At 38.2% G+C, this 24,011-nt stretch overlaps 1 protein-coding gene and 2 long non-coding RNA genes across 4 annotated transcripts; 2 read left to right on the forward strand and 1 right to left on the reverse strand.

The window, feature by feature from the left end:
- The first annotated feature begins 828 nt into the window (after positions 1-828).
- On the forward strand, positions 829-2,003 carry LOC139190419 (uncharacterized). The gene is made up of 2 exons (XR_011574665.1): positions 829-975; positions 1,058-2,003. It is a non-coding gene; the product is annotated as an uncharacterized lncRNA (long non-coding RNA).
- A 14,223-nt stretch (positions 2,004-16,226) lies between these two features.
- Positions 16,227-18,034, forward strand: LOC103443678 (uncharacterized). Its single transcript, XR_530539.4, has 2 exons — positions 16,227-17,101; positions 17,699-18,034. It is a non-coding gene; the product is annotated as an uncharacterized lncRNA (long non-coding RNA).
- Positions 18,035-18,462: 428 nt separating this feature from the next.
- LOC103444307 (uncharacterized) lies at positions 18,463-22,910 on the reverse strand. 2 transcript variants are annotated; one of them, XM_070810687.1, is made up of 4 exons: positions 22,545-22,910; positions 21,444-21,639; positions 21,205-21,277; positions 18,463-18,918 (listed from the first exon to the last, which is right to left on the reverse strand). In XM_070810687.1, the coding sequence occupies exons 1-2, from the start codon at positions 22,842-22,844 to the stop codon at positions 21,574-21,576; spliced, it is 366 nt and encodes a 121-aa protein (XP_070666788.1). In that variant the 5' UTR covers positions 22,845-22,910; the 3' UTR covers positions 18,463-18,918; positions 21,205-21,277; positions 21,444-21,573. The 2 variants fall into 2 exon arrangements, with proteins under 2 accessions (XP_070666788.1, XP_070666787.1); XM_070810686.1 differs by having other exon boundaries at positions 18,463-21,277.
- Positions 22,911-24,011: the final 1,101 nt, after the last annotated feature.

The raw sequence follows: 24,011 nt of genomic DNA on the forward strand, positions 1-24,011 counted from the left end.
TTATACTTGTTTTATTGTATGAACTGGTATTAACAATTGATTGATTTCCATCAATATGAAAGCCAAAGCAATGTTGTAGGCGTGATTTAGAAGTTCTGATTTATAAGCCTTGTTTTGAGGGGGCAAAGGATGAGGAGATGGGTCGTTTATGGAATAGAGTTCAATATTTGGCTTCTATCATGGCGTTAGTTCTTTCAGGACATTGTAATTCTCTTAGTCCGTTGCTTGACTTATAAAGTCCAATAATTTTGTTCTTTTACATTTGGTCACAAGTTGCGGGTCTTACATTCTTTCCTTTGCTTGGTGTTTACGTAGCTTACACTTGTATTTTCATAAACCATTTGATAATTAATTTGAGTTACTCGGGGATTCCTACTGTGTTTTATATTAATTTATGCTTCATCCTACAGTATCTTTAAGGTATGTTTTGTGCCTGCTCAGTTATGCTCTTGTTCATTGAGTAATGTTAATTAATCTTCAATGATTAATGTACACACTTTGGATGTTTAGCAATTAGCACAAACTAAATGATTGCCATGTATATATGTTATCTTTTCATCACATTGAAGAAAGGCTGCACTTTATGATTATCCAATTTATTCATCCACCACTTTAAGGATGGGAGCTTAGTATTTACCAAGACATTGCCACCAACACTACAATGCAAAATGACTACTTTTGCTTCTTATTGTCGTTACTTTCGTTCTCAATAGCATAGCCACCTCAATTTTCTTTCGAAATTCTCACTGCCCGACCCAACTTCTTTAGCTGCCACTCTAATAATAGGGATTTCTTACCTCACAGAATGTCTATCTCTCTCTCTCTGTCTCCCTCTCTCTGCCCTCTTCTATCTAACTCCATTTCGATATTAAAGTTTAAACAATGAGTTTGCCACGCTTTTGCTAGTTTTTAACATCAGGTTTGTTATCAAGCTGTTGAAGTGCAAATTTCAGCTTTGGTCTATTGCACATATTTGTAAGTGTTGCAGATATTAATTCAAAATAAATCAAGGTGCATTTTGGCTTGTTAATGTAATACTCTTATCATTTAATGAAAGGGTTGCAATTGAATTACTCTGCAAGTTATGTCAAAATTCCAGAATCAGGCGATTGTAAGAGGTTATGGACAGAAGTTTGCAAATAAATGGTAACTACAAATATTGTCAAGGTACAAAAATTTGTAGACAATCTTTCCAGGCATGCCTCATTGTTCGTATGAATAGCGTATCATTCCTTGTCATTTGGGTACATCTTTCCTTGAACAAAAATGGTACCATGCATGAACTTTCCTCATCCCATTTTTTGATATGGACTAATGACGGATTTTTCTTTAAGATTACAAGATCAATAATTAGGAGAGTAGTGTGCAAACCATTCAACCTTGTGGCATGAGACTTGCATCTAATGACCAGGGAAGCAATGTGGTTTTTTTGTACCCTTGCTGTGGAAAGTGAGGAACAACGGCAGGAAAAGGTTACAAGTTATCTTCTTTTATAATAGGTATTACTGCTTGTTGGCACCCTCTGTTGAAGATTGTGCCGTGTCATCCGATCAGCTCGGATGATTGGTTTCCTGTTTCTGAATAATGATATGAAAGCATTCCAACCCGCCAAATTTGCTTCATAAGAGGCTACTACCATCTTCAGATTGTTGTCATAGACATGCAAATCACTCTGCTCAATGTGTTGGACCATGCCGAATATGTTGGAAGATTAGCCACATTTCTCTCACCATAATTGACTGGTACCAGTGCCAATGCAGCTCTTCCTTAGCCAGACAGGTTTTCCAGGTTACAGATTCTGGTGCCATGTATCAAATGATGCAGTTTTGTCAAATTTACAACTGCCAGTAGCTCAGGTTTTACACAAATGTACAGTTTCATTCTGGTTGCATATTTATGTCCTTTTTTAGTTCTTGTTTAGATTTGCTTGTCTTAGTTTCTATTCAACTTTGTACTATTCAGACCTGACTTTGATTAATGACAATAGTGTCGTATTTGATTAACGATAATAATGTCACATTTGTATCACCAGCTTCTCTTTTATTATTTGGTTGTTCGTCAGTTAGATCTTCTTTGCCATTCCGACAAATGAGATTAGCAAAAAATACAATTATTCAAACTAATTTAGAAACAAGATTAATTTAATCAAGGCTAAGGCAACGCTATATAACACATCCATCCCTTCAATGTAATTAGGAAACATTTCTAATAAAATACCAAGCTCAAAATACATAACACCACAAGACTCGTCGCAACCAACTCAAGCATCCGTGAGTGAAGAGTTGGAGCACCGCTCTGAGTTATCACTTCAGAATGAGAGGCAGAAGGTGATGAGGATCCAGGAGCTGGGCTTGGACTAGCAGACGAGTCAGCTGGTATAGGTAGGGCCTAATGACTCGGAGCGCCACAGAGAAAGTACATGTGTCCAGACCTTTTAAGGGTGATAGTGTCGGAACCAGAAGTATAGGTTATGAGAGGAGAGCTAGTGTTGCAAGACTCGAAATCTTGGTAAGCGACTTGCATCACATTGTGGAATTGATTGCTGTAAGCAAAAAGGGAATTGGAGTTAGCTTCATTCCACGACGGTAGAAGGTAATGCTGGTGGTGGTTGATAAGCACGATCCTCAAGCCCTCACTCAAGACCTGCAAGCAGCCAAGGAATAGAGCAGTGTATGGAAGATGAAGAGAGAGAGAGAGAGAGAGAGCAGAGCTCTGCAACTGTTTTTTGTATATATTCCTTTTTTTTTTTTTTAATAATATGACCGTTCCTTCACTTAAGCCACAATTGGCCTATATATTCTTTCTCCAACATTCACAGCCAGCTGGTTTTTACATAAAAGGCTAATAACTAATTAAAAGCGACTCATACTTACTAGAATTACTTAATACCCCCTTATTGTGATCAAGCTAATCACAATCCTATCATTACCCTCTCCTTCCACAACAACCTTGTCCTCAAGGTTACAATTCACAGCTTAAACCCTGGAAATCGTGCAGTGAAAGAATCGTAGTCTTCCCATGTCGCTTCTTCCTCAGAGCAGAACTTCCACTTGATTAGTAGTTGAACCCCAGCTGCACTGCCCTTCTTGTATATTCTTTGTTTGAGCACTTCTTCTGGTTCTTGAGTGAGTAGGCCATCATCTGTCACCAAGGGTAGCAGAGGAACGGGTTCGACCCAAGCACCCAAGTGTTTCTTTAAGCAACTTACATGGAATAAAATGTATTTTGGATTCAGGAGGAAGTTTAATTCTGTAAGCAACATTCCCCACTTTCTCCAACACTTCAAAGCAGTGGCGAAGCCAAGAATTTTCAAGGGGAGGGGCCAAATTTAAAAACGTTAGTAGATTCTGAAACAAAAATTAGACAATGAAATTCTTTTAGATAGTAAACAATAGTAATGTTGTTCATAATTTATCGATACAAACAAGTTGTAATTGTTATCAGCAAGGTTTCATGTCATAATATCGTATAATAAGCTCATTATCAATAAATGCAAGATCATCTTTCAATATAAACAACCAGACTATCACACAATTGTTGTACATCTCTCTCTATGTAAACATTTCTTTCAATAAAAACAAAAACATTTCTCACATAAAATGAACACTAATACCTTACCCCACAAAACTTTTTGTATATATGAAACAAGTTCTGAAGTCATTATTTCTCAAGAATTAAAAGAAAATAAGATAAAATAATTTTAAATACTAGAAATAATAACAAGAATTAATAAAGAACAATAACAAACATCAATCTTTTTTTTTTTTTTTGAGTACATCAATATTTTCACACTAAGGGGAAGGAGAGTTCTGCTAAGCCACATAATGAACAACCTAATGGAGGGGGAGTTCAGCTAAGCCACATGATGGATAATCTAATTTGGTATCGAATTCGCCATGTACAAGATTCGAACCTAAGACCTCTCACTTTCAAGTGAAAATGAATATCACCAGACCGTAGTACTGAGTGACAACCTTTTGTTTTTCTTAAGTCTAAAAGTTCAAACAAATGAGAGAGAGGGAAAATAATTTTAATTGTGCACGGGTACTGCGGTTGGAAAAGAAACCACATCAATAGAATTAAAAAGTAAAAATGAAAATAAACTGTTTCATTAAAGGAATATTGAGTTTTATAACCAAAGCATATAATAATGTAAACGACGCCATTGGGTTCTAAACAAAATAGGATCGTCGTCTTCCCTTGATATCAAAACCCAGAAGCGCAACAGGTTCAAAAAATCAATCGAAATTCTCACTCTCAGTGGCGATTTTTTACGATGTCATTTTGAAAAAAAAATTGAATGCAGCTCTGCTGCTCGCAGAGCAGATGCAGACAAAGACAGCATCGGAGGAGATAAAGAGCAGCAGCAGGAGGGGAGGGGCTAGCCAACCCTCTAGCCTTGTTTTTCCGGCGAGGGGAGTGGCAGCCGCCACTCTTCGCCCTCACATGGCTCCACCACTGCTTCATAGGGACCATGATACTTGGGATACAGCTTGTGATAAGTATGCATAGCCAAAGACTGCAGCTGATAGGGAATTAACTTCAAGTACACGAAATACCTAACTTCAAATACTCTTTCACTCCTATGTTTGTTCACCTGGACCCTCATTCGGTTCTGTGCAACCAAGAGATTTTCTTTCAACATGGAAAACATTTGATCCCGAGCTATCAATCCTTGTTCAACTATTTCAAGTTTGGCAGTACCCCTTTCATATGCAGCAATGTGGGGAGGAGGATATCCATAAACTATCTTAAAAGGAGTGAACTGTGAAGAAGAGTGAAAAGAGGTGTTATAGCCAAGGGAGCCATTGGAGCCATTTCTTGGGCTGGCAGCTTGTGAAGCACCTTAAGTAAGTCTCCAGGCAACGGTTAACTACTTCATTTTGCCCATCTCTTTGGGGATGATATCTCGAGCTAATGCAAAGTCGAGACCATTATAGCTTGAAGAACTCTTTCCAAAACATACTAAGGAAGACAGGATCCTTGTGACTTACAATGGCAGTAGGCATCCCATGCAATTTAAACACATTTCCCACAATTATTGAGCCATTATGCTAGTTGTGCAAGGGTGCCCTAGTGCAATGAAATGGGAATATTTGGATAGTCGATCAACCACAACCATGATCACTGATTTACCTTTACAAGTGGGTAGGCTAGTGATAAAATCCATACTTATATCACTCCACACCTTTTCAGGTATAGGAAGGGGTTGTAGAAGTCCCAGAGGCGAGATTGTCTTGTATTTGTTTTGTTGGCAGATTCTACACTCGGCTACCCAATGCTTGATGTACTTCTTCATACCAATCTAATAGAAACTCCCTTTCAACCTTTGATAGGTTTTTAGCACCCCTTCATGGCCCTACAATGGGAGTGCAATGGTGCTCCTCAAATAACTTCTTCTTCCAACTAGAATACGATCCTACTACCATTCTAGAATTATACTTCAAAAAACCATTGTCTAAGTAGTATTTGGAAAGAGATTTATCGATAGCACATGAAGTGGGGTTTTCCAGGTCTTCCTTGCTTTTCTTTAATATCCAAGGATCATGCTCCAAATGTCTCCGGATATCATCTAACCACCCAAAATAGGGATAGGTTATTGTTGTGCATTTTTAGAATCTTCAAAATGTCTTTAGGTAAGAGGTTGGAACTAGGAGCTCGAGACAAGGCATCTGCAACAATATCATCTGCCCCATGCTTATACTGGATTTCGTAGTAAAATCCTAAGAGCTTGGAGACCCACTTCTGCTAGAAAGAAGTGGTTACCCTTTGATTGAGGAAGTATTTCATACTTTGGTGGTCCATTTTAATGATAAAATGATGCCCTTGGAGATAGTTCTGCCACTTTTGAGTAGCATGGACTATAGCTATCAGTTCCCTTTCATATGTAGACAAGGCTTGGTTTCTAGGCCCCAATGCTTTGCTAGTAAAGGCAATTAGGCTTCCCTTTTGTTGAAGAACAACCCCTATACCCACACCTGAAGCATCACATTCCAACACAAAATCGGCTAAAAAATTAGGTAGTGTAAGCAATTGAGGAGATGTCATGGCTGATTTAAGCTACTGGAAGGCCAAATCAGCATCTTGTGTCCAATGGAACCCATCTTTCTTGGTCAATTGATATAAGGGATGAGAAAATTTTCCATAAGCTGGAATGAATTTTCGGTAATACCCTGTCAAGCCTAAAAACCCCTTGAGTTCTTTGACATTGGGAGGAGGAAGCCAATCAATAATGGACTGAATCTTTGCTGGATCTGCGGATACCTCTTCTCTAAAGACTATATGGCCTAAGTACTCCACTTGACTTTGACCAAAAGAACATTTTTGTCTTCTTCACAAATAATTGATGTTGCTGCAAAATCTCCAAAGCTTTGGACAAGTGTAATAGGTGGTCCTCCCATGTTGTACTATAGACGAGGATGTCATTGAAAAATACAAGGATAAAATGCCTTAAATGTGGTCTGAATATTGCATTCATAAGACATTGAAAAGTAGCTGGAACATTGGTTAAGCCAAAAGGCATAACCAAAATCTAATAATGGCCCTTATGGGTTCAGAATGCTGTCTTTTCAATATCTTCAGTGTTCATTCGAATTTGGTGATACCTTGAGTGCAAATCCAGTTTAGAAAAATATCTGGCACCATACAACTCATCCAACAAATCATCAATCAAGGGAATAAGGTATTTGTCCTTGATGCTGATGTTTTTTAGCTCCCTGTAGTCCATGCACAACCTCCAGGTTCTGTCTTTCTTCTTGACTAACAACACCGGAAAAGAAAAGGGAATATGGCTAGGCTTGATCAAACCACCATCCAAGAGTTCTTGCACAACTTTCTCGATTTCACTTTTTTTGTAATGGGTCATAATGGTAAGGCCTTATGCTAGGAGGTTTAGTACCCAGGATTAAGGGAATTTGATGGTCATGCTCCCTTGGAGGTGGCAATTCGGTGGGAATCCCAAATACCTCTTCAAAAGTACTCAAGACCCTATGCAGGTTTTGCAACTGTTGAGTGCTCAAATAAGAGGCTTCTAACTTGTTTCTTTCCAAGGAATAAAGTAGGACTCCCAAAGTAGAGTTATATAGCTCTTTGTCAATATTGCATAAACTGATGTCATGCAACTGGGAAGAAGGAAGTAGGGCTGAAGACTGAGTGAGTTTGAAAGCGACCTAATCCACCGAGAACTTCATAGTGAGTTGTTGAAAATCTCAGAGCATCGAGCTTATGGATGATAGCCATTGGACCCCCAAGACAACATCACAACCGCCCAATGGCAACACAAACAAATATGTGGTGCACTTGTACCCCCCAATCTTCATGTGCACATGTTGACAGCAACCTTGACTTCTCACTTTACCATCATTTGCTATCATCACCTTAAATGGTTTTGTGGTTTGAAATTGCCAACCAAAAATTTTCAATAACCTATAATCAACAAAATTATGGGTGCTTCCGGAATCCAAAAGGATGGTGATAGGTAGGTTGTTGATGATCCCATCAACTTTCATGGTCTTGACTAATTGTTTCTCTTTGGTACCATAGAAAGCACAAGCACTCAGACACATATTGTGCAACTCTGATTCCACCGATTCCAATTGTTCCTCCTCGATTACCAAATCATCACACACATCAAGCATCAGAAGCTGTTTATGTAAGTACTTATGTCCCTTAGCCCATTTTTCTTCGAAAAACCAACACTCACCCTTATCCTTCTTCCATTGTACCTCATCGGGGTCAGCTTTTTGTATGGTAAGGCAAATTGTTTAGGTTGAGGAGTAGCTAAAGTAGGTAGTGCCAATGCAGAAGGCTTAACAAAAGGAGTAGGTTTATGAGGGAAATGCTTCAATTCATAGAGGCGGTGGTTCTTCCTCTGATCCATCAGGCGCCATTACTGATACAACGTTGCCCACACCACTTGTACCTAAGAAGGGTGATTTTGTCTGCATCAAAACCCCTGACTACCAACGGTGTGACCAGTTTAATGGCGGTGGTTATCTTCCTCGCCCACAGTGGCCCTAATGGTTGGAATTTCCTCGATTCACCAATGGCGAAGACCCCTCAGCTTGGATCTACAAAGTTGAGCAATATTTTGCTTATTATAACACTCCTGATGTCTAGAAAGTGGTCACTACATCTTTTCATTTCGATGGAGAACCCCTTCAGTGGTTCCATTGGAGAAATTGCATCCATACCACTCCAAGGGGGAATTTATAGTCGCCTTGTGCTAGGAGTTCGGGCCATCCAACAATTGCACTAAATCCTTGTTTAAACTCCACCAAATAGGTACTCTCAAGGACTATATACTGGAATTTAGAAAGCTAGCTAATCATAATCCTATCAGTGGTGCTGCAAAGAGATCAGGCAGGAAAGTCGGATTTGGGTTTAGGGGTTGGCTCTTATTGAAGAGGTGGGTTTTGTTAGATACTTGGTCTTTATGAGGGTCTAGGGTTAGGGTTTTGGATTGGAAATGTGGTGGTTTGAAATTAGGGTTTTCTTGTTGAGGGGCTTCATCTTAAATTTGGTTCATGGTCACATCGGGAATTTCGGTAGGAGTAATGGCCATGGTGATGATCTGGTTCTAGTTTTTGAATTTCAATGGTGGAGGCATGTGGAAGAAGAAGACGGCTGCTACATAATAAAATGTTTTATTAGTTTATTGTCCACGTAGCTTAAACCTTACATTCCCATAAGCAAAAATGTGGGTTTTATATTTGCCACATCATTATTTAACTGTCAAATTAATACACAATAAAAATATAAGTAAATGTAGAAGCCCAAGCCTGAGGGTGCAAAGTGCAATTTACCCTTGTATTTTTGTTTCTTAATTTTCTTTCTGAGCAGGATAGCTAGGTTAGCTGCGAGTTTGTAGGGAAATCTCTATATATATAAAGGTTGGCTATCAATACTTCATTCTGGCAAAATAAGTTTTTGCCGATCCTGATTTTACATGGTATCAAAGCAGGGTTAATCCTTAATACGCCCTACCTTTTCTCTTTTGCTGCCGAGTTCTCTCGCGCAACGACCATTTTTCTCCTCTTTCATTTTGTGTCATTGATACCAGCCATGGGTTACGACCAAAGCTCGGATGAGGGCAACTAAAAGCTTATAGTCCAATTTTTATCAATATTCTCGTCTCTGATTACAAATTATTCTACTTGGAGCAAATCGCTTTCTGACACCCAATTTCAACAAATCACCTCCATCATAAACAACAAGAGAACTGAGCCGTTAACTGCTTCTCAAGCCAATGTTGCAAGCAGTACGTCGGCTTTCTAAACTCCCAGTGCATTTTCGCACATGGTTGATTGGCAATGGAGACTGACCACATCATGTCTTCACCACACTTGCTTGAAAACTTGCCTTTAAAATCATATATACAATTGAGAAATGTTTTGGGGGTGTCTAGTTTCACGGTTGACCTTATGTCAATTAGCAAGATTACAAGTGGTTTGAGTTGTTTAAAACCTTTTTTTTCCATATTAGTGTATTTTGGAGGACTAGGTTACGAAGAAGATGATTGATCTAGGTAAACAGCATGGGGGACTTTATTACCTTGTGGTGTTAGCGTCTCAAGGATCTTCTTCTTTCAACAACATATCATCCTGTCATTTTGTCACCGTTTCTTTTGATTTGTGGCGTCAACGTTTGGGCCACATTTCTAAAATCTAGTAATGAATTCTTCCTCAACTAAAAAACTTATGCAATTGAGAAAACAACTTAAATTGGGTACACAACTTCAATTAGGAAAACAACTTCAATTGGAAAAACAACTCCAATTAAGAGAATCATTCCAATTGGAAAAAACACTCCAATTGGAAAAACAACTACAATTTGGAAAACAACTCTAATTGAAAAACCCACTCCAATTGGAAAAACAAATTATTCCTCTAATATTATAATTCTTAGTAGACTTAGTACAACTCATCATGGGCTGGAAAAACCCAACATAATGTGATGCCCATTAGCAGCAGGCCATGCACTCTAAAGTTGATGCCTTAGAGCCAACAACACCTAGACTCTCACTCAAATTCCTTACGAGAAACACCCCATTGATTGTAAATAGGTGTATAGAATCTCAACCACTGTTACGATAGGTCTATTGAGCGTTATAAAGCTCAACTTGCGGAAAAGGGGTTCACTCAAACTGAATGCTTTGACTATCACGACACATTTTCTCCCACGGTGAAGATGACCTTCGTGCGTTCTCTTCTTGCTGTTGCTATTACCCGTAATTGGTCTTTCCACCAGCTTGACGTCAACATACTTTCTTTCATGGCGATCTTCATCAAGAAATCTACATGTCTCCACCTCCTGATTTTCGACGCCAGGGGGGGGGGGGAGAAACTTAAATGTCTCCTCAACAAGTCACCATATGGTTTAAAGCTCAACAAGTCACCATATGGTTTAAAGTAAGTCTCTCAGCAAAGGTTGCTAAATTCACTGACACTATTCAGACAACTAGTTTTGTTCAGTCAAAAACGGATTGTTGTTTATTTACCCACAAGCAAAATCAGTCTTTTTATTGCTTTGCTAATCTATGTTGATCACATAGTGATTACTGGAAACAATGAGTGTGATATCAGTTGCCTCAAAATTTCTCTTTACTCGCTTTCGTATCAAAGACCTTAGGCGATCTGGTCGTGGGAGTGGCGTTATAGCCGGCTCGCCCTCTTCTCCTAAATTTGCACCATCTGTACAACTATGAGAAGTCCTTCCGCTCGTTGTTTTGTATAGCTCGACACACTTAGGTGAACTTTTAAAAATCTCCCAAGCATGTTGCAAATTAAATTTTGCGTGGTTGCATGATTTATTTCTAGCTCAAACAATCGGTGTGCTTTCCACTCCTACGCATATAGTAAGGGAAAACTAATAAGATGAAAAATGTGAATACAATTAAAACTTTAACATTTAAAGATGTGGACTTACCATATCTTCTACATTGGTATCACATGGTGGATTACAATATGCTGCACTTGAAGATGCACTCCATAGTTGACCTTGTTGGTTGAGAGTTTTTGTAATACCCTGAAAAATTTAAATATATAAATATATGAATTGAATGTCAAAATTATGATTATGTGAAAAAATTTAGAATTTATATTAATTCACTTGAGTTTAGTTTAAAATTAAACTAGTTACGAATTTTAAAGTTTGGAAATTAATAAATTAAAAACTATAGACCTTTTGAGGTCACAATTTATATATGTGGATAGAGCTCGATCTCACGAACGCGTAGGCGCAAACCATTCGTGAAACGGATTTATAACGAAAGAGTTATTGACGTTTAAAGTTAAGGACATTTTTGTAATTTTGGCTATAATTAGAAGGCTCCAGATTTTTGAAGCCATTATTGTAATGCCACGTGTGTGGCTGAGATGAAAAGGAAAGGATAGAAAAGAAGGGAGATGGACGAATCAGGGGGGAGGAGAAAAAAAGGAACGAATTGGGGAAAACAATGAGGAGGGAAACGAGAGAAAGAGAGAAGCATGGGGAAACCGGGTTTTTCCCCAACCCGTGACCCGACCCGGCCACCTTTTGAATTTCTAGCCACCTTTGACGCCGCAAAAGGTGCCAAAATGACCCTCATGTCATTTCCATTCGATCTCCCCTCTAATTTCTCTCTAAAACCGTTAAATTGGGGTTCGATTTTATGTAAAACCCTCAAAAGAAGGGTGCGGCGGTTTGGGTGGTGTTTCACCAATTATGAAGCTAACTCCTCAATTACTACTACCAAAACACTCTCCTCAAATCCAAGAACAAAGCCCATGCATTGGTTGGGGCGTCGGAGTTGGTTTGGAGTCGAATCAAGAACACCCAAAAACAAGGGTTTCCGGCAATTCGTGGAAAATTTGAGGTGTTTTCTGGCCAAATTGGACTTGGCCGCAAGTATGAAACTTGCTCTACTCATTGAGATCTGCAACCCTGTTAAATTTGAGAATTTTTAAAAATAGTTGATTTTTCCGGCAAGTCGGGACGGCCGACCGCCACTTGTGGCGGCGCGTGGCTAGTGAACCAACATTGCCTTTTTCATTCAAATTTTTGTATTCTGAACCCATAATTGATAACTGTCTAATGTGAATTGATTGTGAAAAGTTAATGTTGATTGTGGTGGTTACTAGAATACCTTTGGAAATTCATAAAAGAACGAATTGTTAACTACGAGTGGCTTGATCCCTATTAGGGTACGTAGGCAATCTAACGAGACGTTAGATGCAGCCATATGATAAGTAAGGTTAAATAACTGTGAATTAACCTTTGGTTAAGAAGTGTTTTTAAAGTGAAGAGAATTTAGAGAAAAGAAAAAAAAAATCTAAGCATATGCCTTATAAATTAAAATTATGGTTATGTTTAGTTGAAGGAATTAAGGAATTTGAATAAAGTTTTGTAATTTGGGATTTGATAATTAAAGTAGAGTTTAGTTTGGGCCTATCGATAATAATAATAATATTATTTCTTGAATTAAAGGATTAATTTGGGGCGGGGCGTTACAGTTTTGAAGCAAGACTTAACATCCTCCTTGTAGTTGAGGTTTTGCCCAACAGTGCCCAAATTGTTACAAGAAACTTTTTGTAAATATCCCCCACATTGTATCAATTGTTTGAAAGCGACCAACAGAACCATCTTCGGCGATCTACACCCAAGCTAAGCATAAGGCGACATATTCACCAGGAAGCCAATTGTCATTTCTAGCACTCTCTTTGTCTGCCATATAAGCTAAATTTGAAAGGAGAAGGGAATGATTGAAGAAATTTTGGTAGTGAAATATGAGAAAATTGATTTCTTTTATGGATATTTGTAGAGTTTTGGAGGAGTTTTACATTATGTTTGGATGAAGAAATATAAAGTTACTAAGGAATTTTAAAATGACAAAAATTAATATGACATGATTTTATTTTCTTGAATTTGTAAATTTTTTTGTTTGGTTAACCTAGGCTGTATAAAAGAAAAAAGTTTCAAAAACGACTGCTGGAATGGAACAGTTAAGAAATCTGGGCTGCACAACAAAGTTTGTCATTGGAAAGGCCTATAGGGTTTAGGAACGCGCCTCTTTGTATCATGACTCAAGAGGCACGCCAGTTGATGGATGACAATGACTAACGCATTTGGGCCATTAAAAATGGGATTGTTGTGAGCTTGACCGCAAAGACTCTCTCAAGTCAATGGAACTGACGCTCATGTCCACTTTTTTGGATTTCACGTGATGCTCCACCCCTAAATTCTTATTTTCTCGCCCCCAAAATACATCCCTTGGAGATGATTTGGACCCAAATGCTGCTTTTTTTTTTCCCCACCCCTCTGTTGGAGACAATTTAACCATCCTTGGGAGGCTTGAGGACTGTTTCCCTTCCACATTTTTTACCGGAGTTATATTCTAAACTAGTATAATTTGCAAAACTTTGAACTCAAGTCCAAGAGGGCAAGCTGACTGCCTTGGCCAATTTGTCTAACCCCCCACACGTGCACATATTTGTTTTCATTCAAGAGTATGTTGTGTTGTTTTCTTACCCAGAAAACAAAAAAGGGAAACTCACATTCAATTGTGGACATAAAACAGCATTATATTATCAAATGAATATCAGTGAAAAGATGATACTCAAAATCATATATACTAAACGTGAGTTTCCTCCGGCACTGTAGATCACCAGTGTCCGGACGGAAATGCCCTTGCTTTGTTTGGGGTTTTGGCGCTGCTGTCTGAGTTTTGTACACTGGAATGTCACTTTTGCCCACACTGGGTGGGCCGTTTTCAGCTGGCCGAATTGCCCTTGGGCTTTTTTATGGTTTATGGTAGTTTTTGGTGGTTCCTGCAGGGATAAGGTGGGAATTTATTTCACTTTCATACCTTAAATACTATTTTATTTCAAAATAATACATCGGTTACATTTTTCATCCATTGATCTGTTAAATGCTGATGTGGCTGCTACATATATGCCACATGGTTGCCAAATGTCTGCCATGTGGCAAATAAAATAATTTTTTAATTTTTTTTTAAAAACCTAAATTTTCTCAAAAAAAAAAAATGAAACCCACATCTGCAAGAAGATGAAGAAGAAGAGGGAGGAAGAAACAACAACAACAAAGCCTTTTCCCACTAAGTGGGGTCGGCTATATGAATCCTAGAACGCCATTGCGCTCGGTTTTGTGTCATGTCCTCCGTTAGATCCAAGTACTCAAGTCTTTTCTTAGGGTCTCTTCCAAAGTTTTCCTAGGTCTTCCTCTACCCCTTCGGCCCTGAACCTCTGTCCCGTAGTCACATTTTCGAACCGGAGCGTCAGTAGGCCTTCTTTGTACATGTCCAAACCACCGGAACCGATTTTCTCTCATATTTCCTTCAATTTTGGCTACTCCTACTTTACCTCGGATATCTTCATTCCCAATCTTATCATTTCTCGTGTGCCCATACATCCCACGAAGCATCCTCATCTCCGCTACACCCATTTTGTGTACGTGTTGATGCTTCACCGCCCAACATTCTGTGCCATACAACATCGTTGGCCTTATTGCCGTCCTATAAAATTTTCCCTTGAACTTCAGTGGCTTACGACGGTCACACAACACGCCGGATGCACTCTTACACTTCATCCATCCAGCTTGTATTCTATGGTTGAGATCTCCATCTAATTCTCCGTTCTCTTGCAAGATAGATCCTAGGTAGCGAAAACGGTCACTTTTTGTGATCTTCGCTAGATTGCTCCGGTCATTAGTGTGGATAAGTATATAGATGGATAGAGATAGGAAAGCAAACACAAGATGTACGTGGTTCACCCAGATTGGCTACGTCCACGGAATAGAGGAGTTCTCATTAATTGTGAAGGGTTTACACAAGTACATAGGTTCAAGCTCTCCTTTAGTGAGTACAAGTGAATGATTTAGTACAAATGACATTAGGAAATATTGTGGGAGAATGATCTCGTAACCACGAAACTTCTAAGTACCGAAGTGTGGTATCGTCTTGACTTGCCTTATCTGTCTCATATGTAGATGTGGCATCTTCTCTGGAAGTACTCTTCCTCCATCCAGGGGTGGTATCTGTAACTGGTGGAGATGCACAAGGTAATGTATCAATTTCACTTGAAGCTTACTTGTACTTTCAGGCTTGGTCAAGCGCGATACAAACCATGTAGTAGGAGTCCCCCAAGTCGCCGAGCTAGGGGATCTGCTGAAAGAGGTGACAGACAAGGTAAGCAATCAGAGCTCCGGCTGATTGTTCACATTCTCCCTATCTTGCAGGCAGCATGAAGGATAAAGAGAAGAAAAATGAGAAGAGATGATATGGGATACTTTTGCTTTTGAATAAGTAACTTTCCACAGGCTTATTCTTGAACTGGGCTGGAGGGTTTTCTGGTTTCCTCCAGAATATAAGGCCGACTGAAGAATTTGAGGGTCAAAACAAGTCCATCAAATCTAGAGTACGTTCGACCCTGCTGATATGGGATACTTTTGCTTTTGACAGAGTAGTGGATGTATCGGCACGTGTGCTGTTACGCTTGTCTCCACATGCTTCCTTGTATCCTTCTCACTTGCTCTATCTGTTCCTCAGGTAGATGCGGTATCTTCCCTGGAAGCATAAGATGTTGAAGATGAGTACTCGAGAGCAATGCCAGGTAAGTAATCAGGTAATGGGTTCCAGGCAGTCAGTTCCTTACAGTCATTTCCTGGAAGAAAGAAAAAGAAAAAAAAATTGTCCCTCCCCCACCCCCTAGCGACCCAGAAGAAGAAGAAGAGGGAGGATGAAAAGAAAAAAAATAAAAAATTTGTCCAACCCGCTCCCACTCCCCCCCCCCCCCCGCCCCCGCACCCGTGAGCCAGAAGAAGAAGAGGGAGGAAAGGAGCTGGGTCGGGGTAAGGGGAGGGTAGCCGGGCGCCCCGGGAGGGGAGAGGGACAATTTTTTTATTATTTTTTCTTTCTCCCTTCCTCTTCTTCTTCTTCTTGCAGATGTGGGTTTCAAATTTTTTTTTTTTTTTGAAAAAATTCAGGTTTAAAAAAAAAAATTTAAAAATTATTTTAGTTGCCACGTGACAGACATTTGGACCACGTAGCATATATATGGCAGCCATGTTAACATTTAATGGATCAATGGATGAAAAATGTAACAGATGTATTATTTTAAAATAAAATAATACTTAAGGTATGAAAGTGAAATGTTTTAAAGATGTTGTAATGAATTGAAATAGATCTCAAACATTAGGTATGAAAGTATAATTTACCCCTTCTTTTTTCTTTTGTTCTCCACCGTGTGCTTCCGTTTGGCACGCTTTTGTGTTTTCGTCTTCTCAGCCGTCATTTTCTCGCTTCGCAGCTGCTTGCTTCGTTCGACAACTCTGTGGTGCGTGATTTTCTTTGGATTTTTATCTTCATTTGTAGATTTTTGTGTTAGCTTTCAAAACGGGTATTTTTTTGTTCTGTTTGGAAAGATCTGGACCTTATCATTGGACAACTCAGTGGTGCGTGATTTTCTTTGGATTTTTATCTTCATTTGTAGATTTTTGTGTTAGTTTTGCAAAACGGGTATTTTTTTTTGGTTGTGTTTGGAAAGATCTGGACTTTAGCATTTTAAACTCTGGCAGGGGTCGCCGTCTGTGGGGAGAAAGGTCTCTATTTCAGTTTTTGAACCATAGGAGAAAATCCAAAATTTAGACACAGGTTTGTCAAAAATTGAGAAATCAAAGAGGCTTTCGGGGGTTTTTAGATCGTATTTCTTAATCACCGTGTCATTTACTCTTAATTGCCAACATCAGCCATGGCTGCTTGCCAGAGGTTTTCAGAAAGTTAGAGAGAGAGAGAGAGTTTGGGTTATTCTGTTATGGGGTCACGGGAAGATGAGGGTCTAAAGTGGGAAGAGAGAGAAACCATTGTTGTGTTTTTGTGTTTGATTTTGCCACCGGCAGGTTGTCTTTCAAGACAACTATTAAATAGGTCATGAAGAAGTTGGATTAGTATAGTAAATGAACAAACATAATGAATTTAATTATTAGTATAAACATATTGTTTATAACCCTTTTGCGAGCTGTCTGTTTTCGATGCTCATCTGCATCTTCACAGTGGTAGTTATAGTTTCCCACCTGCAGTCATTTTGGATTAGCGTTCAACCACGCAGTGGTAAGACCTCTTTTCTTGATGTGCCTCTTTTTTCATTTATTCTTCTTCTTTTTCAGTTTTTAATTTACAGATAAATTTTACGTTTAAGCACTCATTTTGGCATCCTGCAGATTTTATCTTCGTAATCAGATGCTAAATATTGCTCTCTGGTTTTGTTCTTCTTCACTTTCAAGAACCACAGCTGTTTATTGAACGTATATAATCCGTTCGGCTATTTAGTTTTCAATGTATCAAATATTTTGCGTTGTTAATTTTCTGTTACTTTCGTTGCCCAAATCATCCAATCCACATTTACTAATGAAACAATTGATTGTTGACAATTTGACCCAAGCACTTCTACAAAATACCTATGCATAGACCACTACTGTAATCCGTTCTCAGTGTATACAATTTTTGTTTTTCCTTATGAGCCTTTTGTTCTGGCGTTCGGTCTGCAGATACAACTTTTGCCTGTTTTGTTTATGTGTTGAGATGCCCAATTTTCCAACGTACTATTGAAAAATGACTTCTCATACTCCCATGACAAATATTCTGGTATTGCATATTGGATTCGTTTTGGTTTTCAGAAAACAGACAGGTAATTCTTTGTTTCTGCAGGTGAAGATAATAGACACAAACAGAGTATTCCTACACATCGGAATAATGCGTCAACTCCAAACTAGCAACCAACAGACTATCCCTAACACTCACAAAGTCACACAAGCCACCACCAGGAAAGCACCCTCCAAACCTCTACATCAGCATCCAAGTAAATCCCACTCCTGCTCTGCTTCATAAGTTCATTGTTATTTTCTGTAATATATTCTGATTTCTAGGAACTGTAAATTCGCATTTGGAAATGAATTTTCTGTGCAAATTTGGATATTTCGATGTTGGTTAAAATTAGGGGAATGACTCCGATTTTGTTACTCAATTAATTTACTTTTTTGTGTATCTCAACCTTCTAATTGATTTCCTGCATCATTGCTTAGTTTTACTCACTACTCACTGAAACTTGAGTGAATTTTTTTACCTTATGACCCCATATGTGATTATCAAGTCCATGATTGTCTTTTGATCGGTTTTCCTTTGAAGTGAATGCCAAACTGCAGAAGTTTTCAGCCCTTTTTGCAGCTATGTTGTTTTTAGATTCAACCCAAAAAAATCTGTCCAAGAGGCGAGTAAATTTATTTGATGGACCTGTTTGATTTGTAAAAATTATGGGAGAGAATAGGTAATTGCATCTAGACAGGTGGTTTGGTGTTTAGAAGGCTTTGAAAGCTAATTTACAAGACTTGGAATGCTAATCATGAATTTTACGTTATCGATCACAGATGCAGTATATTCTTGCATATTTGTTTATTTTAGTTAGTATATGCAGATTTAAAGAAGGAACATTATATCACTATTTATTCAGCTGTTACATTTCCAGTCGTATTGATGCCTGCAAAACAATGTTTACTTTTCTAGGCAATCTATTACAATTTCTTTCCTGCTACATTAAAATAGAAATGTAAAGAATAAAGCCAATTTAAAAACCTAATATGTATTTATGTGCTTAATTCTTCCCTAAGATTTTTCGTTATGTGAACAAAATAGATGCATGCTCTGCCCATTATGCGAAAAAACGGTATACAACAATGTAACACCGCAGCAACGCGTGGGCAGGATAGCTAGTTTGCACTAAAAATGGACCAAAATTTGTTATTCCGTCGGGCCCATCTTTTTCCCCTTAAGCTCTTTCCCAGATATTCATGGACCATAAAGACCGAGACGCAAGGAAACCTTGTTGTAGTCGATCATGGAAGTAGTTCTGGTACAAGTCCCAGAATTCATCTCTGCCAAATAAAATCAATGCGAGGCATGTGGAGTGTATAAAGTTAAAAGATTTTCTATTCAAAATAGAGCACAAAGACGAGAAATCGAAAAGAACATATCAAGATTCTTCTCTCTGATTTTTGAACCATCACTGCCCACTCTGGCCAGGGAACTTGGAGAAAAGGAAAATGTGAGGGTGAAGATTTTTCAAAGACTATCATTAGTTCGGTATTATGGATTTCAGATGAATTTATGTTTGCAAAAGAATTTCCTGAGAAATAATGTATAAACCTTAAGGAAGGTTTGCCGCTCCACCCCGTCATATGAATCCCAGGGGAGACGAACCATGAGGCGTAAATAAAGCAGACATTCGACCTAAACTTTCTCAACTTTTCCCCTTTACCAAAAAGACCCACAATGAACGTGGTGAAAGTTTACAGTGACTATAACTCGGATGCATAAAATCATACGGGGGGATGAAATAGAACGTAATATATATCCTCAAAAACAAAGCTGATAGGCTAACAGAGAGATGAAATAGACCTGGTTACAGTCCTAAAATAACAGGAATAGAAATTGTCAAAAAAATAAATTGGTAATGTAACATTATGTTACAGGTTTCTACCAAAAGGACCCCCAATGAACCTGGTGAAAGTTTACAGTGACTATAACTCGGATGCATAAAATCATACGGGGGATGAAATAGAACGTAATATATATCCTCAAAAACAAAGCTGATAGGCTAACAGAGAGATGAAATAGACCTGGTTACAGTCCTAAAATAACAGGAATAGAAATTGTCAAAAAAATAAATTGGTAATGTAACATTATGTTACAGGTTTCTACCAAAAGGACCCCCAATGAACCTGGTGAAAGTTTACAGTGACTATAACTCGGATGCATAAAATCATACGGGGGATGAAATAGAACGTAATATATATCCTCAAAAACAAAGCTGATAGGCTAACAGAGAGATGAAATAGACCTGGTTACAGTCCTAAAATAACAGGAATAGAAATTGTCAAAAAAATAAATTGGTAATGTAACATTATGTTACAGGTTTCTACCAAAAGGACCCCCAATGAACCTGGTGAAAGTTTACAGTGACTATAACTCGGATGCATAAAATCATACGGGGGATGAAATAGAACGTAATATATATCCTCAAAAACAAAGCTGATAGGCTAACAGAGAGATGAAATAGACCTGGTTACAGTCCTAAAATAACAGGAATAGAAATTGTCAAAAAAATAAATTGGTAATGTAACATTATGTTACAGGTTTCTACCAAAAGGACCCCCAATGAACCTGGTGAAAGTTTACAGTGACTATAACTCGGATGCATAAAATCATACGGGGGATGAAATAGAACGTAATATATATCCTCAAAAACAAAGCTGATAGGCTAACAGAGAGATGAAATAGACCTGGTTACAGTCCTAAAATAACAGGAATAGAAATTGTCAAAAAAATAAATTGGTAATGTAACATTATGTTACAGGTTTCTACCAAAAGGACCCCCAATGAACCTGGTGAAAGTTTACAGTGACTATAACTCGGATGCATAAAATCATACGGGGGGATGAAATAGAACGTAATATATATCCTCAAAAACAAAGCTGATAGGCTAACAGAGAGATGAAATAGACCTGGTTACAGTCCTAAAATAACAGGAATAGAAATTGTCAAAAAAATAAATTGGTAATGTAACATTATGTTACAGGTTTCTACCAAAAGGACCCCCAATGAACCTGGTGAAAGTTTACAGTGACTATAACTCGGATGCATAAAATCATACGGGGGATGAAATAGAACGTAATATATATCCTCAAAAACAAAGCTGATAGGCTAACAGAGAGATGAAATAGACCTGGTTACAGTCCTAAAATAACAGGAATAGAAATTGTCAAAAAAATAAATTGGTAATGTAACATTATGTTACAGGTTTCTACCAAAAGGACCCCCAATGAACCTGGTGAAAGTTTACAGTGACTATAACTCGGATGCCGCACAGTCCACGGGTTTCAATCCCATCTCTCATTATATTTTTTAAGTTTTAAATTTGTAGACCATCTAACACAGACACTAAAAATTGAAGGGGAAGGGCAATAGATTTCCCAGACTCCCATGTCAAGTAACAATTCTTGATACCATATACGACATGGGTACGCTCAACATATTGAACTGTAACCAAACAGATGCTAGTAAGCCTAGCAAATAGTAGAACATGCAGAAACAACTGTGGGGTAACAAATAGTAATAAATGCGCCATTAACTAGGGAATTTTAAAGATTCCGAGAAACTACCTGTTCTTCAACCTTCATATGCTTAGAGAACAGCTTTGCTGCACGACATTCATTAGTCAACAACCGGAAGCCCCTATAGGAACAGAATAAAGGTTCAGTGATATGCATGTAACAAAGGGGTCAAAGTCTCTGGTGCTACTGAGACATTTTTTATGAAATTCAAACTTAAGTTTGGCATTATCAAATTTGCAAATGGTTCATGTTATGGTACAATAAGAAAGGAAACTAACGTATTTAACCTTAGAAGTTCTAATGCTCTCAACGCAGATGTACTAATAATAAGAATTGCTGGACTCCCTGGATCAATTTTTCCATCCACGAGATCCTTTTCACAAACTTCTTGTTTCCATGATGGACCAAAAGCTTCCTTCACATGTTTCCCCCAGATGCTGACATCTTGATCCAAGCTTTCAGACTGATCCAGAAAACACTTATCTGCAAAAGTAGACGAATAAATTTCAGTTCGTTCCTCAGACGGCGGCATTTTCACATTGTGCACAAGTAATTCATTAACTCCACATATAAAAAAATAAATAAAGCTGAACATAAATTCAACATCAATACTGAACTAGTTTGACTGAATTTCGAAACATAGCTTCAACCAATCACACTAAGGCAATCTCCAACTGATCCGGCCAGAGGGTTATAGGGTCAAAAATAATCTTAAATGACAACAAAACCGTCTCCAACCGAGGGCTAGGCCAAAGGGCTCGTGGGCCCCACCAGGCCAAAAGCACCAAATCAGGCCAACCCACTGGCCCAAATGAGCCAGCCAGCTAGCCCCGGGCCAACCCAAATTTCAAATGCCAACGGCTACTTATGTCAACATGATGCCAGTAGCCGTTGGATTTGAAGTTTTTTTATTTTTTGGGACAAAATTTGAAAAAAATGATAAATTTTTAAATTTAAGTTGTAGTATTTAAATTGAAATAATAAATTATGTTTGAGCTATGGTCCTTTGGCCCTCTCGATTGGAGATAATTTTTTGTCACAATGCTATGTTTGACCTATGACTCTTTGCTCCCTTGGTTGAAGATGGTATGAAATATAGCATGACAATGTTCATTAAAATATAATTTTTTGGAGGGCTGTAGGACTAAAGGGAGCTCTGGCCCTCCTTCGGTTGGAGATTGCTTAATATGTTGAAGTTCTGTCTTAGCCTTGAATTTTGTCATAGTTGAATCTTAATACCTCACAAAAACTATATCCTGTCCTCTGCTTGCTATTTTTAGTTGGAAAAATTCCCAGAAAAGTGAGTATTTACAATGTTTCATCTCAAAAAAATAGATTAAAAAAAAAAGAGAAAATAAACTAAGACAAATTAATAAACTAAAAGGTACCATTGAAGGACTCCAACTCGAGGTAAGAAAGCTAACGCCGTTGGCAGACTGAAACTTGTCCAGAAAGAATCTGAGCTGCGCCGACACTGACGCCGGTTGTACCTCACCGTCTCTTAAACCGTCGCTGTTTTGGTTGCTTTGATTGCTCGCTTTCTCGTCAATTGGGTTTTCATTGCTGCCGCCATTGCTGAGCCGTTGCTTCTTCTCCTTCTTCCTCTTCTTTGTCTTAGGGCCAAGCGGATTGCCCTTGTTGTTTCTGTGAGACAGCTTCGATGGCTTCTTCGCCTTCCCGCTCCCCATTTTTGCAGCTGCTGGTTGATTACTGCTAAAACCCTAAAAAGTTGAAAACTTGGAACTTTCTTAACAGTTATTAGCCATTATGCCCTCGATTTATTTCGACAATTCAATGTTTGCCCATTCACCTTTTTTTTACATTTTTTTTTTCTAAACAAACAATATTATTTACCTAATTCAAATTTGACTTTGCGGAAAATCAAACTTAAGACATTTCATTTACAAGTGGAGAAGAATACAAGTAACCCATTCACTTTTAAGTCAATGAAAAGAGTGAATTGAAAATTGTGAGTTTTAATAACAAGGGCTTGGGATAAGTTTATTTTAACAAAAAAATCATCATATAATTTTATTTAATGAAAATGACAAACTTTAATGAACATGAGTGAAATTTTAATGAAAATAACAAAGGTTTAATATAATAAAATAGAAAAAAGCAATAAAAATCTGACGCATGTGATCCCGCATGTCTATCACACACTATTTCTGAAATTGAACGGCATTACACTATTTCTCAAACTTAACGGTACTACATAATTTCTGAAACTGAACACTAGTTATTTATGAAACTAAACATAAGTACTACACTATTTCCGAAATTGAACACGATACTACACTATTTCTAGAATTAAACACTATTTCTCATTTGTTTTGAGACATAACAACTACCGGCAAGTAGAAATCCGCCATTTTCATTTATTTTTTTTGACATAAAGGTAAAGATAATATTACCAACACACCGTAATTACAGAGAAAGAGGTTCGATCACAATAAAAACACAAAATAGATGTAGACCCCTAACCGAAACCCAAAACAAAAGTTTTGGGCCAGAAACATATAAACCAAACAAAAAAAACAAAAACAAAAAACCCTACATTCCTGCAAGAACCGCCGCCGCCAAAGTACCGTCGAGATTTTGCCGCAGACCTCCAACTAGATGCCATAGGTCCAACCAACCAAATCCGCAAAATTGAAGGAAAAGACGACTCCAACAACTTCCATCGAGCATCACAAAGATTGGAACGACAACCACAAACCGAAGGAAGCTAGTGAGAGATAACCCACCAGCAACAAAGCCATTGAAGGCAACCAAGCCACTAAAGACAAATCCACGGGAGGTGGTGGTGTGAACACACGAGCCAGAGCTCTATGCATTTCCCGAAAAAATGGCGT

The sequence above is a fragment of the Malus domestica genome, chromosome 13 (assembly GCF_042453785.1).
Source record: "Malus domestica chromosome 13, GDT2T_hap1".
NCBI classification, from domain to species: Eukaryota; Viridiplantae; Streptophyta; class Magnoliopsida; order Rosales; family Rosaceae; genus Malus; species Malus domestica.

What these genes read in the sequence shown, in the direction of transcription:
- LOC103444307 (XM_070810687.1), bottom strand. Translation starts at nt 22,844, where the DNA reads ATGGGGAGCGGGAAGGCGAAGAAGCCATCGAAGCTGTCTCACAGAAAC. An exon ending in CGAGTTGGAGTCCTTCAATG is followed by an intron (nt 21,640 to 22,544) that starts GTACCTTTTAGT and finishes CTACTTTTGCAG; the next exon opens with ATAAGTGTTTTCTGGATCAG.